The 16,996-nt window shown below is 43.1% G+C and overlaps 1 protein-coding gene across 1 annotated transcript in view; it reads right to left on the bottom strand.

Moving 5' to 3' along the window:
* Positions 1 to 351: 351 nt before the first annotated feature.
* The window catches only part of CCDC6 (coiled-coil domain containing 6), a 107,769-nt gene continuing 91,124 nt past the window's right edge, over positions 352 to 16,996 (bottom strand). Inside the window, exons 6-9 of the mRNA XM_059170196.1 lie at positions 16,778 to 16,934; positions 13,940 to 14,040; positions 5,623 to 5,747; positions 352 to 4,580 (exon numbers count right to left, since the gene is read on the bottom strand). Of these exons, the coding sequence (XP_059026179.1) occupies positions 4,386 to 4,580; positions 5,623 to 5,747; positions 13,940 to 14,040; positions 16,778 to 16,934 (578 nt within the window). The 3' untranslated portion in view covers positions 352 to 4,385. The remainder of the gene's footprint in view (positions 4,581 to 5,622; positions 5,748 to 13,939; positions 14,041 to 16,777; positions 16,935 to 16,996) is intronic.

Genomic DNA, 16,996 nt, shown 5'->3' with positions numbered 1-16,996 from the left:
CACACTTGTTTATATGTAATATATTTTGGGAAATGTCAGTTTTCATAATCTCCTAGGTTTATGGTTTTAAATTGAAATACAACCTGGACTTGGAACAGTGCACAAATTATAAACATACAGCTCAGTGACTTTTCAAAAATTCAATACATCCAGGTAACGGGCACCCTGTTTATGAGACAGAACAGTCCTAGCCCCTTCTGCTACGTTTACTTTCTAAGTCCTTACATATACTTTCTAAGGCAGCCTGTAGGATTAGAATCAAAGTCAGATGCCCATCAGAAGCAACAGGGAAACAATGTTCAATTTTCTGACCCAAAGACCAGAAAGAGAGAGGTTTTAAGGCTCAAGAGGTGCATTTTAAAAAATTATCTTTATTTAGGTTTCTGATTCAGCACATGTATCAAAGACTAATCAACATAAAGAAGTAAATAAGACATTAATTGGAAGTCTTACATCTCTCTAAACTCTGACCAAGAATGTCAAGATTGCCACTATTACCAGAACTCCAACCTAGTCAAGTTGTAAACAAGCTAACCATGAACATACAGTGTGCACGGAGATGCAGAGGCAAAGACATGCTAGCACTTGGCTCTCCCCTCTTCCTTGTTGATGTCTTTCCACTTGACAGTCCACTTTTGCTTTCCATGCTGAGTTCCAAATAAAGGTCCAACGGCTCAGGGTCAACCTGATCCAAACCTCTTCCAGAGGAATGCGTTCTTAAACTGATGTGCCTGCAACTTTGTTTTTGCCAAGATGAAGTTCAGATCAAGATGTACACTACAATCTCGATGACGGTGCAGACCAAGTCAAGAAGTGAAGTTGAGCAGTAACCCGAGTTAAGGCATGAATGCACACATACACACACACACACGGCGCCCACGCTATCCTGAACATAGGCTTCCTCCCACTGCCTCGGGAGAGGCACCCGGGGCCAGGCTGTTAAACACGATGCCAAGCATTCTGGAAAATGCTCCCCATAGTGTCATGCTAACAGCTGTGTGTGTGTTTAAGAAAAAGGTAGAAAAGAGAAAACAAGAAACCAGAAACGAAAACCTAAAAACCCCTTAATCTTACAATGGCTCTCGAGCATGGAACTCGTGTAGCAGCGTCAATGGCTGGCTCTTTAATAAATTTGGAAATAAAAGGTTGTTTTTACTATGTATTTCTTTGGTAGTTACCACTACAAAGTTTTCAGTGTTGGTTACCTATAAGACAAGTACTAGACAGAAGATCAAGTTACATAGAAACGATTCTTCCGTACTGGTAAGAAAAAGATTGTGCTCTCGAAGCACAAGTTACTACGCTTTTTCTTGCCTTATTGGGCTTCCTCTATAAGCAAGGCTTCGTGCAGGAGAAGTTCATGTCTACCTAACAGAGGGCGATACATAGTCTATTTTCCTACAATTGAACAGTTAACAAAAATTCACATTATCAATGATCTCTGGTCAAATCAGTTAGAAGCCAATTACCAAGGGACAGCAGCACTTGGTGCCAAAGCCACATTCTGGTCACACATTCATCCCATGGTTGTAGTCAGTATCTCAGGAGCTCAGAATTTAAAACTTCTTTCAATTAACAAGGAGCAAGTTAAATTAAATCTTCCAATACTTCCACCATCTGCCAAATTTTTAGAATTCTGTCCAGAATGCCAGCACGCTTGATGAGAGAAAGCAGTTCAGAGCCCAGAGGTGTCAGGTTTTAGAGAAGTTAATTTGGTTTTATATAAAAGGCATGGTAATCTGGCAACAGAGTACTTATCCTATTAGCAGCACAGTGGTAGCCAAGGGTCTCTGTCCACAAGACAGGGAAAGGAAGCTCCTAGAAGCTCCTGGTGCGTCCGCCTGCCCTCGGGCCAGCTCCTGACTGGACAGAGGCCTTCAGGGAATCACTCCAGGGTGCCTCTGGGCTTGTGGGCCACAAGAATGGCAGGAACCATATTCAGCCCCCACTGAGAAGCACCCGTGGTAAGTCAGCTTCCCATGGGTGAAGGGACTCCTGCCTCCATGGGCTGGGGTCTGAATCTGATGGGTCCCTGGCACGTGTACTGCCCGTGCGTGACGGGTGGCACCCGGGGTCAGAAACCACTTGAGAAGAACCTGAAACAGCATAGATTCTAAAGAGTAGTGTTTGTTCGATCCAATTCTGAATGTCTGCAGGGAGGGGCAACTCATTTATGTCGACAAAGTGCTGTCTGAAGGAGCTGTGTTTTATTTTGAAATGAAATGACAAGTCTGGGGGAACCAGCACTCCATTTCTGCAAAGTCTGAAAGTCAAGAACCTGTTTCTAAAAGGCAATTGTCAGCAATGGTTTGCTCACACCAAGTGCTTTTTCATTCACCATATGGCAATGTCACGACTTTTGTGCTTTCGGGAGGTAACACTATTGGCAGGAAGCGAAGGGAAGCTTGTTACATTATGGACGATCTTGGCTGCGTGCAAGCCACTATCCGACAGCACTGAAAAAGAGTTTTGTAAACATAGACCGTACTTCTCCTATGAAAAAAAACAAGAACTGTACCATGAAGGCAAAATGGGTTTGCCTCCTCTCAGAATTCCTCGGAATGGCAATGTACCAGGAGGGGCAACAGGCTGTTGGTGAGGTCCCTGGGTTTGCCAGGACCCTGTCTGATCAAATTAAAAACCTAAAGCCTCAATAATGAAAGGCCACACTTCTTCCCCTTATTTGAGAACTGTACTATGATTATGTATATTACATACAGATTATAAATAAAATTTAGATCGACCAATTGGGGAGTTAGGGGTGGAAGCAGGAAGAGGTGAAAAATCCTATTGTTGCTTTTACTCTCAAGTTCTTAAAATGCTAATCAAACACTATTTTCCGACAAGACTTGCTTCATTCTGTAATTTTTAAATACGCATTCGAAGGCAAAAACGGAAGTTTCTATACTGTACACTATCAAATATCTACAATGTCACGGTTCCTTATTTTTAGGAGTGTGTTCAATAAAGAGCTAGCTATTAGAGATGGGTGTCACAAAACATGGACTCTTAAAAATTACTGATAAATTAATTTTCAGTTCTCTGATTATATCCAACAGATACACATTCTCATCATAAAATATACATTCTCTAGTAAGTTATTTTTGTCCACAGCATATATAAATATGCAAACACAGGTGGTAAAAATCACTTTACTACCAAAGTACAAAACAGTTACTGCTGAAAAGCAAAAATAAAGATGTTGCAAGTATTAAGAAAAGAGTGACTCACAGTGTTCCACTTCCAAGTGAAACCAAACGATTTATTTGTGCTAAATGAATGGAAATGATGTATTCAGAGTATACTTGTTTGTACACCACACTTGCTGATACTGGGCAGCACGAACGCTCGGGCTAAGGGGCTCCTTTCCGCTCACCTCTGGTCTTTTCTGCCAAGCAATAAAGGATTCTGTGGCCATTAGGCCATGATATTCCTATAATGTTCATTTCAAATAGTACTTTCTAATAGTATTTTGCACCTTTAAAATATTTGTTCAAACTCTATCTTAGGGGAACATGAAGAATGGAAAGGGGAAAATAGCTGTTTTTGTTACAATCACATTGCTTTCTGCAGCAGATATCCAAGAGTGTGTTCTAATCCGCCGTCAAAACCACTGGTGGGCAGGACAACATTTATTGACTCGTGTTGGAGGGCCCGTCTGGGTAGGTTAACACTAAAGATAAGCACACCTTAATATACACTAATTATCCATCCCACGTGTATGTGGAAAAGGTACAGCCATGTGACCCATTACTTTTAGTCTGTTTCACAAAAGAAATGGATGTTGACAGATACTGAAAGTAACCTATAAAAAGTGTATCTGTAGAAAGCTCTATTAAAGAGTATATTGTCTTGGGCACTGCTGCATCTAACTTTCCATTCTACACCGAAAGCTAGATTTTCAAAGGTCTGAACTGTAGTGCTGAATTATTGGTATGTTTGGTAAACACCATTATAATGGGGATGGGGAGGAGAGGTAACAGCTCAGTAATTTTCTGCAAATTCATGAAAAAAAAAATATAAAAAAGATATCCCTTTTTATTTTACAAACCTAAAAGCCAGGAAAATGAAGCTCTGGGGCCAAGCAAAAATTGCACACTGCTGCTGAATTACCAAATATTGAATAGCAAATGTTCCAGCCAGGGAATGGACGTACATGTAGATTCAAGTAAAACACTGATGGAAAAAGTCGTCTGTTTAGTGTTGTAGACCCACAACACTGGCTGCGCTTCCGACAAACACTTACAACACAATTAATAGTGAAGCCTAGATAACCTCAGTGCAAATCAGTCAGATCCAAAAATGCCAGGGGAGGAAGCCTTTGGCGTTGAGTAGACGGCTCCGCTGTACGAGTCCCAACATGAGATGCGGACTAAGCACATGCATTAAGGCTGGGAGGAGGGGTGCGCCGGGTGTTGCGAAGGGGCGGGCTGCGAGGTGGCTGCTGACGGGGCCGCGGGCTGCATAGGGGGCGGAGGCGGAGGCGGAGGGGGCTGGACCGGGGTCTGTGTGTTGGGAGACGGAGGCGGCGTGGGCCGCTTGAATTTGTCAGGACTGTTGCTTCTCCGCGGTGAAGGCCTCTGTAGAGGGGACAGAAGAACAGGTCAGTCTGGGTCCAGAGGCTCATTTCTAACAGCCTGATAAGCCGGGGACGGTGAGAAAGGGGAGCTACAGAGACAAGAAACTAGAGAGCTCCTTGTCTACCCCTATTGGTTTCTGAACTACTAATGAAAACTTCAACAAGGTGGAATTTGCACCTATACCTTTGAAAAAGCCATACAAGATTACCCCAAAACGTGCACTGATCAAACTACTGGACTTGGTCCTTCGATGGGACAGTCCTAGAATTAAGAAACAGCTGTCTCATCCTCCGCTCTAATCTTTTCCGTCCACTGTATGTCCCCAGGTTCCTTCCACCACTCAGGTAAGTGGTCAACATCCTGAAAGATGCAGCTCAACCAAATGTGTCTTTTACATAAAACCCAGCAAACCAACTAAACCCAAAATCCAGATACCTCCTGCTTTCGTAGAATAAGAGGCTTTAAGGATTCCATTATCAGAAATACCCTCACTTCTCTCCTATTCTCAAACCCCTGTTAGCTACATTTCTGACTATTCTATTAGTCAACCTACTAACCAGCTCTAAAGAAAAAACTCCCCTGAGTGAAGTCTGAACCAAACACACTTAAGGCTCCTTCTAATTCCAGGAGAGAAAATTTGGAGTGAAACCAGAAATAAGGCTAGTTTCAAGAAGAATACTGAGTGAACTGTGAAGATGCGGACAATAAATATTTTAGACATTGTGGCAACCAGCAACTATTCGTTATGGCAAAGAGCTAGCCGGGGTTTAATTAAGGCACTGGCTAGAGTTCAAATTACATTTCACAAAGCGTCATTTTTCACAGAAAGTGAAGCTGAAGTTTTGTCTCCTGGGAAGGATTTTAGTTTCCAAACCAGAATTTGGCATCAAATTGATGGAAGTCGCTATAGTTTGAAGGTGAACTGATGGTGGGAGGGAGAAGAAAGGGCAAGGTCTAAGGGCATCACCCCTGGTCTCTTGAGGAGGAGCTGCTGCCACCACCAACAGAGTCCAGTGCGGCTTCCTCCCCTCTGGATACTTACTGTGATGCCATGGGATGCTCCCATGTGCTGCACATGAAGACCCGGGGAATTGTAGTAAGACATTCCGGCTCTAGTCAGTGAAGTTGGTGGCGTGAAACCAACTGTGTGACTTGCGTATGATAGACCTGAAATATAACCATGGCAAGTATGATGTCAAACTCCATTCTCTGGTGTCTTTAACCATCCAGAAGACTTTAAAATGCAGAAGTTCTCAATCACCAACAAAAATGAACATAAATAAGACTGGTGAGCTCACCAAATGGTCTCCTAGATGAAAGGGAATGTAAAAGTCAAGTCCTAGAACAGAACAGAGAGCCCAGAAATAGGTCCACACATAAACAGTAAAGTAATCTTCAACAAAGGTGCCAAGAATACATAATGGGGAAAGGGCAGCCTCTTCAACAAACAGTACTGAGAAAAGTGGATATCCACATGCAAAAGAACATGGACCCCTGTCTTATACCCTATACAAAATCAACTCAAATGTAAGACCTAGAACTATAAGCTCTTCGAAGAAAACACAGAGAAACAGTTTCATGACATTGGTCTTAGCAATGATTTTTCAGATGTGACACAGTCACAAAAGCAGAAACTAGACAAATGGAAGTCTGTCAAACCCCAAAGCTTCCAAAGCAAGGGAAATAATCAACAAAAGGATAACCCAGGGAATATGAGAAAATATTTACAAACCATACATCAGATAAGGGATTAGTATTCAAAATACATAAGGAACTCCTCCTAAGGTTCAATAACAAATAACCCAATTAAAAAGTGGGCAAAGGACTTGAATAGACATGTCTCCAAAGACCTACAAATAGTCAACAGGCGTAAGAAAAGATGCTCAACATCATGCAACATAATCCAAAATAGCCAAGATGTATAAACCACCTAAACTGAACTCAACACCCAAAAAACCCCCCCAAAAATCCCATCAAGAAATGGGCAGAAGACATGAACAGACATTTTTCCAAAGAAGACATACAAATGGCCAGCAGACACATGAAAAAAAGCTCAACATCACTCGGAATCAGGGAGATAAAAATCAAAACTACAATGATACCACCCCACGTTGGTCAGAATGGCTAAAACTGACAACTCAGGAAACAATGGACGTTGGCGAGAATATGGAGAAAGGAGAACCCTCTAACACTGTTCCTGGGAATGCAAACTGGGAATGTACTCTGGAAAACAGTATGGAGGTTCCTCAAGTTAAAAACAGAACTACACTACGACCCAGCAACTGCACTACTAGGTATTTACCCAACAGATACAAACATGGTGATTTGAAGGCGCACAGGGCACCCAAATGTTCATAACACCATTATCAACAGTAGTCAAACTATGGAAAGAGCCCAGATGTCCGTCAACAAATGAATAGATAAAAAGATGTGGTACACACACACACACACAAATATTACTAAGCCATCAAAAAGAATGAAATCTTGCCTTTTGCAACAATATGGATGGAACTAGAGGTTATCATGCTAAGTGAAATAAATCAGTCCACGAAAGACAAATACCATGATTTCATGCATATGTGGAATATGAGAAACAAAACAGATGAACATAGGGGAAGGGAAGGAAAAATAAGACAAAAACAGAGAAGGAGACAAACCATAAGAGACTCTAACTATAGGAAACATTGAGGGCTGCTGGAGAAGAGGTGAGTGGGGGGGATGGGAAAACAGGGATTAAGGAGGGCAATTGAAATAATGAGCACAGTTCTTTAAGCTATTAAGGATACTTTTCTTTTGGATTCCATGGCTGAAACATGCAGCCACCAAGCCTAGCTTTATGTGTCATGTCCCAGAATTTGTCTGTGCCCTCAACATCTAAAGTCAAGAATTTATTTCATTTCTTGATTTGACTATCAAACAGTGCTTTCTATTTGGCATGTTCCCATTTCAATTGTGGATGTGGGGTTCCCATTTACAAAATGAAGGTTTGGAGTAAAGTCTAAGTCCAACTAAGTGGCTGTGTTTGTTTTGACCACAAGCACTTCATTCAGCTGGAGAAGGAAAGAAGAGGTTTTATTAATACAGCTCTGATGAATACGACCCTAATTCTGTTTCTTATGAAAGTGATGAAATTTAAGAGAAAGAGTATGAAAGTGGATTCTTATCCCAAGACAGAGAAGTTCATGATAATAAAAAAAGATGCAGCCTATTTTGTATTACAAGGTTAACTACTGATATGTTAAACATGAATCAAGAATCTTCAAAGACTCCCTACTGTCTACCTAAACTGAAGAAAAAAAAAAATTCTCTTCTCTGGCTATTATAAAGGCCTCTGCACTTGGCTCCAAACTATCTCTTATACTGTAGGTCAGTGGTTCTCAACACACAGTATTAAAACTCAGGCCCAAATCAAATGATATCAGAATCTATGGGAGCAGGGCCTCAGGGCAGCCCGTGGTAAGAACCATAGTGACCCCTACCACTCTTAATCCTGACCTCTACTTCAGTTCATACCATGCCCTTTGCCTGAGGTGGCTTCTCTGTACTTTCTCCCCTGTCAATCAGGACCTCAATCAGCCTCAAGAGGCAAACAGCCTAGACCCCAGAGCCGACAGCCATATTAGCTCTAGTTCTGCAACTTGGTGCTGAGTGACAGTGGACTTCAGATCCATCAACTGTAAAATGAGATTACTGAAGTGGCCTCACAAGGTTGCTGTGGGGATGAAATGAGTAAATGTCACAAAATGCTCAGAGTGCCTGGCCAACGATAGCCTCATTAAGCTTCGGCTCATGAAGCTCCTTTACAGCCCATCTCAAAAGTGCTCTAAGTTGGTAGCTCTCTCTCTTCTTTGAATTTGAATCTCTTCTTAAACTACTGAGATTTCTTTTCAATTACCACTTTTCATTTTGAAACCATTCATCACTTGCATGAAATTGCAAACACACTACAGGTTCCACCAAAGAGTTCTTCCAGAAGCACAGCACAGGATCAACGCCAGGAGACCGACACAGGTCCCCGACTAGTGACGAAGGCATAGGCTCGAGGTGGACTTCATCAGTGTTTACTGCACTGTTCCCATGTGTATGTGTGTACACAGCCCAAAGTTATCTGATCACATGGGCAGATTCGAGTAACTCTCATCACAACCAGCCGCAAAACTGCTCCATCACCACACACACAAAAAGAACCCGAGTCAGTCCTTCCATATGTCACACCTTCCCTCTCACCCTGTGCCCCAGCAATGACTGACCCATTCCCTGTCACTATAATGTTGTCACTTTGAGAATGTTCTAGAAATGAAATAGTACAGTATATAACCCTCCATGGAGTGGATGTCCTGCAGTTCGGCTATTTCACTTTCTGCATGAAATTATTACACTTGGCCTTGCAAAGTTTCTTAAAAAGAGTCTCTTGTATTTTCCCTTCCAGCCCCTTCCCCAGGCCCTGTGGTTGATGATAAGCTCTTAGAGGCCAGACCGTATCTTAGTACTTTTTGTTTTCCCTTAAGTTCTAATCATCATGCATCTGACCCTCTGGCCCACAAACACAATACAGGATGAGAATCCAAAAATCACTGGGTTGAAAATGCCAAACCCCAAACACCAGTCCACTAATAAATCAAGTAGTACGATTCTTCAAAGCTATTGCTACAATAAATTTCTCTTGCTCTCCAGAGAAAGGCATTAACTAAAGTGAAAATGGTAAGACTTGTTCTGCTGTCCACAAGCTCAAGGCTGCAACTTTAAAAAAGATGGTTAATGAAAAGCAATTCATGACAAAAATTCATGACAAAAACCACTCAGCAAAATGAAGCAAGTACAAAAGTGTATAATCTGGTATGAAACCAACTATCTAAAGGAACATTGCAGGAGGAGAGGGTAGGAAAATGAAGCATCTGGAAACACTAAAATATTACCACTACCTTTGGATAGGAGGATTCTGTATGACTTTATTTCTGCTTCTACCCTTCTGACTGTCCCCAAATTCTCTTTATATCTTTTTGCCAGTGAAAAAAAATATAGAGCCAAACTAAAGACAGATACATTTTCTTCCTTTTAAGAGTTTTTATTTTAGATTATAATTTTAAGATATTTTAGTTCTGTAAGTTACACCTAAGACCATGGTCTTTGCAAAACTTTAACTACAGACACAATTTCCTCTTTAAATCTCCCTAATCCAGCTCCGTCCCAATGACTTCATCAGCACCGCTCTTGCAAGGTCAGTGGTGCTTCTGAGCTGCGGGCTGTGACAACCTTCTCCAGCCCTCATTGTACTTGACTCTGGAGAGCCTTGGACAAAGCTGACTCTCTTCTGGGTGAAAGGCGTTGTCTTAACTTCAATGAGCTCATATTCCGATTTTCCTTCCAATTTTCAGTCTCCTTCGCCAGGTTTTCTTCCTATACTTGACCTCCAAATATCGCAGTTGCTTCAGGATCAGACAGGAGGGCTTTGCTCTGCTCCTTTTATCTACTAGGACGAGGCAACGTCTCACCTATTTCTGTGGTTTTCTTCAAAAATAAACTTTTAATTTTAGAATAGTGTTAGGTTTACAGAAAAGTGGCAAAAGTAATAAAGAGGATTCCTATATGGTCCACGGTCAGATTCCCTTATTATTAACATCTTATGTGAGTATAATACATTTGTCGCAATAAATAAACCAAGGGGCGCCTGGGTGGCTCAGTTGGGTAAGCATCTGCCTTCGGCTCAGGTCATGATCCGGGGTCCTGGGATCGAGTTCCCCATCGGGCTCCCTGCTCAGTGGGGAGCCTGCTTCTCCCTCTGCCTGTCACTCCCCCTGCTTGTGCTCTCTCTCTCTCTCTGACAAATAAATAAATAAAATCATAAAAAAACAACAAAAAAAAAAACAACTAATAAACCAATACTGATACGTTATTATTAACTCAGGTCCCTTTTTGTTCCAGGATCCCATTTGGATGCCACTTACTATTTCATCATCAGGCGTCCTTAGGTACCTCTTGGCTGCGGCAGTTCCTCATTTTTTCTTGTTTCTGACGAGCTTATCACATTTGGGGTGTATCAGTCAGGTCTTCTACAGACAGGCTATCCCTCAGCTGCGATCTGTCTGATGTTTCCACATGGTTAGGCAGGGTTATGGATTTTTTGGAAGAAGTCCACAGAGGCGAAGTGCCATTTTCATCACATTGAGGGTACGTGCTACTGACAGGGCTCCCCATTGTTGACATGGACCCTGATGGCCTGGCTGAGGCCAGGTCTGTCAATTTCCTCCATTGTAAAGTTACTCTTTTAACCCTTTTCTACACTTCTCTTTGGAAGGAAGACCCTATGTCCTCTCACACTGACAGAATGAGGGGTTATTTCTACTTCCTTGAGAGCAGAGTATCCACGTAAGTTCTCTGGAATTCTTTCAAAGGACAGATCTGTCTCTTCTCCCTTCTTTATTTATTCCATTATTTATTTATATTCATATGAACTCACGGATATTTATTTTTTGTTTGGGTTATAATCTAACATGACATCATTTCTTCTGTTGCTCAGATTGTTCCAGCTTTGGCCTTTGGGAGCTCTTTTGGTTGGCACCTCTGTGGTGTCTTGCTGTTTTCTTAGCACTGCCTTACCCTGCAACATTCCCAGATTTCCCAGGTTCATCCTGTCCCCTGCCTGCTCTGTGCCCTAGAAAGAGCCATTTCTCCAAGAAGTTCCCAGTTCTCTTCACTGGAGAAGGGAATTAGAAACCAAGATCTGGGGGCGCCTGGGTGGCTCAGTGGGTTAAGCCGCTGCCTTCGGCTCAGGTCATGATCTCAGGGTCCTGGGATCGAGTCCCACATCGGGCTCTCTGCTCGGCAGGGAGCCTGCTTCCTTCTCTCTCTCTCTGCCTGCCTCTCAGTGTACTTGTAATTTCTCTCTGTCAAGTAAATAAATAAAATCTTTAAAAAAAAAAAAAAAAAAAAAAAAAAACAATGCTTAAAACAATGGACAACCTGAAAGGTTAACTGTTGACAAGTAACTCTCTCCTTGTGGTAACCCACACATGTAAGTCCACACATTATTAAGAGGTAAGAGGAGGATCTTTGATAAGCTCTTGGAAATATGTCTTTCAATTCAACTGAAGGAGAACTTAAAGTATTTCAACAACTTGATGAAATGCAAGACTGCCAATGTTAATCAGAAACGGCAAGCGAAGGAACGAGCCAAAATGATTAAAATGGAAATGAAAACTATATATATATAATATATATATATATATATATATATATATATATATACACACACACACAACATAATTCCACTAAGAAAGTGATTAGATATTCTTAATACTGAGCACTTCCTCCAATAAAAACTGAATTGAAAAGCAAATTTGAAAATTCAGGTTTTGCTCATGTACTATGTATAGGACTATAAGGGACTAGATTAGGAGTAATTCTGCTGCCAAATAAGATAAAATCTACTTTGATGATATTATAGAACTTAAAATAAGACACAAATGTTCTTCTCACTTAGGCTGGCTGAAAGAAAAAAAATAATCTGGTGTTACTTATTTCTTAGTTTAAGGAAAAGCAAACAGGTTGTCTAACAGGCAAGTCCCCAATACAGGGACAGGGACAGTGAGAGTTCAAATTATGTACACAGAGTAAGATATTTTTGTAGAATACCTGTAACAAGAGAAGTTAATATTCCCAAACAAGGTCTGACTTTTGCTTTTTCTCTATTCAAAGACCTCAACATTAGACTTAATGAATTGGAAAACAGATGCCTCTAAGGACCTCTTTAGGTTTAGATAAATCAAACAGAAAGCTAAATAAATTATACTGAATATGAATCAGTACCATCATCTCCATATTGCTTCTTCCTAATGCATGCCTTCCTTTACATCAATAATTCAGAAGGCAAAGAAGACCTTTATCATGGTAATGGACCCTGAGTGCTATTTGGGGGAAACTGAGGCAGCAGGGAAAGGGAGCTTTCAGAGAGATGTAAAGGCCACCAGAGAATGGGAGACACAGATGTAAGAGCATCCTTGGGGCAAGAACAAGGGGAGATGATCATGTACTGATCCAGGATGCGAAGCCCTTTCGGTTTGCAAACAGCTCTTTACCCTGCCTGAACTGGATAGAAGTTGCCCTGCTTTGTGCTGGGCTCTTTTGATTTCTCCTCTTAGAAAAAAAGAAAGAAAGGTCACAGCAGCATAGCACCGGGCAGGACCCTAACCTCGGTGTGTCTGTGGCAACGTGCACTGCCGGGGCATTTCCCCTTGGCCCCCTGAAGGGTCTTCCGCACTTTCCACAGTTCCAACAGCCCAAGTGAGAGGGTCCCCAACACTCAGCTGTTCTACTCTCCAAAACCACATCCCTCCAAGCAGGCACCTTGCTTTATTCTGCTGTGAAATTCTCACACTCACTCACTCACTCACACACACACACACACACACACACACTCTCTCTCTCTCGCCAGCTCTGTTTAAAATCTGTTTACCAGCAAGCACAAGAAACTCAGACTTGTCCCTTCAGTCACAAGATGCGAACCTTTGGCTCGCTACCTTTTCTTTTCCTCCCTCCATTCCCCTCGCTAGTCCCCCACCCCTGCTTCCTCTTTCTTCCTTGCTGGATCATTTACTTGCCCTCCTGGCCTGAAAGCCCCATGCTGTGCTGGTTCTGAGCCAGAGACCCTGGCGGGGGGAGGGAGCTTTCAGGGTCAGATGAAGACAAGCACGCCTTTGAGGGAAAGGCTTGAAGACCCAAGCCAGATGCAGGAGCAAAGCCAAAAGCGAGGCCAACTCCTTCTTGCAGGGCCTGCCTACTAGGCCCCAGTCCTGCTCACCAGTCGTCACCAGGAATGTCAGGGGGCAGCTTGTGCTGCAAAGAACCCAAGCTTGGGAAGCAAGAACCGGTCCACCTTGCCCCCTTCCTCGACCTGTGACCAGAGCCACTTAACTTCTGAATCACTGCTTCCTCAGTGGGGAAGATGATGCCTACGTTAATTATTCTGACGGCAAAAATGAAAAGATGTATGTAAAACCTAATAACAGAACCCACAGGAGATGGGTTACGATCCATCTGAGACATCTGTCCAAGGCTTTGTCAATCCACTGGAACTTAAAATCAGTCAGAGACAGTCTTTTTAAAAAGAATCTTTGGAGTTAAATTCCTTTTCAACAACAACAAAAAATTTAAAAACACCAGCTGGCACTGTAACATTTACGCCTAAAAATTTTAGGCTAAAACTCAGGCTTAATGGTGATTTGTTTTTGATGTATCTGAAAAACACATGACTGTTCTTCCTCTGCTTACAAGATTTTTATATGCTAAAAGGGAACACATCCGGGGAGGCTTATTAAATGTACCAGAGATCACTCACAGGGTAACTGAGACTGTGTACTCACCGGGTGATATGGGCCTGCTTGAACTCGGAGACGGTGTGTAAGGGATCGGGCTGGACACAGTGCGAGGTCTTAATCCTTGGGCAGACATCTCATTAAAATACCTAAGAGGAAAGGGGGGAAGTATCAGAATTGCGTGCATTTCAATAGTTCCTAAGGGAGCTCCTATGAGATAATGTTCGGGGTTCAAATCTTGAGGTCAAACCCCCGGGTATTTGGAGAGTGATACTATAAGCTAGGAGACTCCGGGGTCACAAAGCTCCACTGCTTGGCAAGCCCCTCTTCCCAGGGGTACAGGTTAGGGAAATCTGGAATATCCTAGCTCCAGGGGGAGGCCTCCTAACAGAACTGTGTTGTACGACAGAGAGGGCTGGGCTTTTCTTCATCACACGACAGCTATGTAGAAATCTACCTCCACTGTGCTGAAGATTAGACATATCCATGTTTTGATGGCTATATTTAAACTGTTATTTGAGCCGCAAACCCACTCAAGCCCTCTAAGATTTATGTCATCAAATTAAAGCATACAGGTAATGGGAAAAAATAAATTAATTTAAGAGGTAAAAACAAATCGCAAAAATTAAAATTAAAATTAAAGCTTAAAGCTTAAAGGTCACGGTATTCCCGCAAACTGGAGGTCAATCATTTATGAGGTAAGCCTGGCTTAGCGAACAGCCACACACGAGAACAGTCAAAGACCCAGCACTCCACACCTACGGGAGTCGCACTTGGCCACGCCATGCTGGCTCAGACTTCTTCCTGGACGTGGAAGTCACACCAGACCTGAGGAACCTCAGGCCTGATGGTCAGGAATGTCAGCCTTCATTCTGTGAATGAGCACAGAACGCTGACAAGCAGAAATCTCTGCTTAAGAGTCTTCCCCATCAGCTACCCTCCACAGGCCTTGCAGCCAAAGGAAGCGCCGCGCGTGCAAGCCGCTCTGTCCCGGGGAATATCACAGCCCCAAAGGTCCTCCGGCAGTTTGCAAGAACGTTACCAAGGCTACTTCCATTCTGGGCCATTTGGCTCACAGAAAACCAGGCTCCCCAACCTGCCACAAAGCTCTCAGACAGACAGCCACCTGCAACCTCTGCCTGCCCTCTTGAACAGCCCAGCACCGCGGCCCCAGGTACTGACTCTACCCAACTCCCGCAGGCAGCGAAGACCACCTCTTGCTCTTTAAGAAATAAACACATTTTAGACAACTTAGGTTTCCAACTATTTTCTTTCTCCCCAAGGTGACATCACCATTCCTAACAGGGAGAGGAGAAATCTCAGTTGGGCAGCAGTACTCTAGCTGGGATAATATGACCTACGAAAGATAAGGCAAATCTTCTGGAGTCGATACCAGTTCTGGAAAATATCTATATATCTATCTATCTGGAAGCCTGAAGTAGCTCCAGTATTTTCACCACGGTTGGAAGATACTGTCCCTCAGAGTGCGTCCTTCAAAACCAAGTACAGGGCATTGTGTACTGTTAATAACTGGTCCACTCCGTGTCTTAAGGTAGTTAATAAAATAGTTATCTGGTATTCAAGCTTAAGTTTTTAGTCAAATGACTGTCAGAGGCCAAGGATTTCAGAGAGAAGGGAACATGTCAGAAAGAAATCAGTGAAATTCAAGGTCAGGATAACAGTTTTATGATATAAACTTTTGAGAAAGAATCATCTTTCCAAATGAGGACGCACACAGATATTTTAAATATAACCCATTATTCTGTTTTTATAAGTTTTTTATTATAAAAATACAGACCTTCATTATAGAAAATCTCAGGTTTTTCTTAAAATGATAATACCACTATCTATATAGCAAGTTGATCAAAAGTTTATTAATAACTCTCTAGAGCTATCCATGGAAAGAGAAAGTAAGTGATTTTGATGTGTTTTGGTGTCGACAAGTCAAGATGATTCATCATGGTCATCTGCAGACTCTGCTCTCATCTGACTGCCCAGTCCTGTTGAAGGGAACGCTCAAGGAGGCTCGGTCTTACCCCTCACTCTGACACCAACACATAAGGCTAAGGCAACCCTGATCCAGAACACAGAATTTCCCTGCAGAAATGATCTGGTTCAGAGAAAGCCCAATTTCCCAAATGCTGGATTTCTCTGATGATTGAATAATTTTAGTTTTTTCAAGTTGGATTTGCTGCTGATTCTAACAATCGCCTCACTCCCAAGTACAAGGGGTCTGTGGGAGTTGGGGGTGGGGGGGAAAGACTGTGGATGGGACAAATGCTGGGGCCATTTCCTCTAGTCAACCACAGATGACCCTCTTACTTCAGCCCATTTCTCGGTGGGACAATGAGAGGGCTTGACACAGACTCTTGAGCAGAGACAGGGGACGCACTGGTTTTAGTTTTTTAAAGTAGCTCCAACAAGGCCCAGAAGTTTCCAAGTTGTTAAGGCAAGGCCTCTCCTTTCAGCAACCCCCACCTGCCTCCTGCTGATCCTTCCACCCAGGCACAGTGCTGTTACCTCAGGCCGCAGAAGCCTGCTCATCCACATCCGGACGTAAGATGCTCCCATCCTTTAAACAAACACAGGGCAGGAGGAGACAAACCCAGCAACTAGGCAAACTCTGTCTCTCTATACGTAACCCCCATTTCTCTCTCGACCACGTAATTTTGGAAAGGCAAGTTCTCGGTCTTTTTGTGTTTCAGGAAAATGGTCCCCTCCTCCCTTTCCCCAGGCTCAGCCCCGGCTGTCACGCGCCGCTGTCTGTCACCACCACGCAGAAGCGTGGGGGCCACCTCCTTCCACATCTGACCGGATGTGAAGGGAGACCCCCTGGAGCCTGGTTTGGTCTGGCTTCCTCACGAGGCGGGGAAGACGCGCGCGCACCTTTCGTCGTCCATTTCCAGGCTGGACTCGCTCTCGGAGAGCTGCCGGCACAGGGCTTCCCTCCGCTCCATCTCCCGCTGCAGCTTCCTCTGCAGCCGCAGATTCTCCTCCCGCATGTGGCGCTCCTCCTCCAGGTACTGGGCCATTTTCTCAGAATCTGTAAGGCCAGAATTCTCCATTCAGCCGTGTTCCGTGCGGTCACACTCACACCTGAGCTAA

This window comes from Mustela lutreola, chromosome 4 (genome assembly GCF_030435805.1).
Source record: "Mustela lutreola isolate mMusLut2 chromosome 4, mMusLut2.pri, whole genome shotgun sequence".
NCBI classification, from domain to species: Eukaryota; Metazoa; Chordata; class Mammalia; order Carnivora; family Mustelidae; genus Mustela; species Mustela lutreola.
The sequence above is the reverse complement of the archived record's forward strand: the minus strand, read 5'-3'. Positions and strand labels throughout refer to the sequence as shown.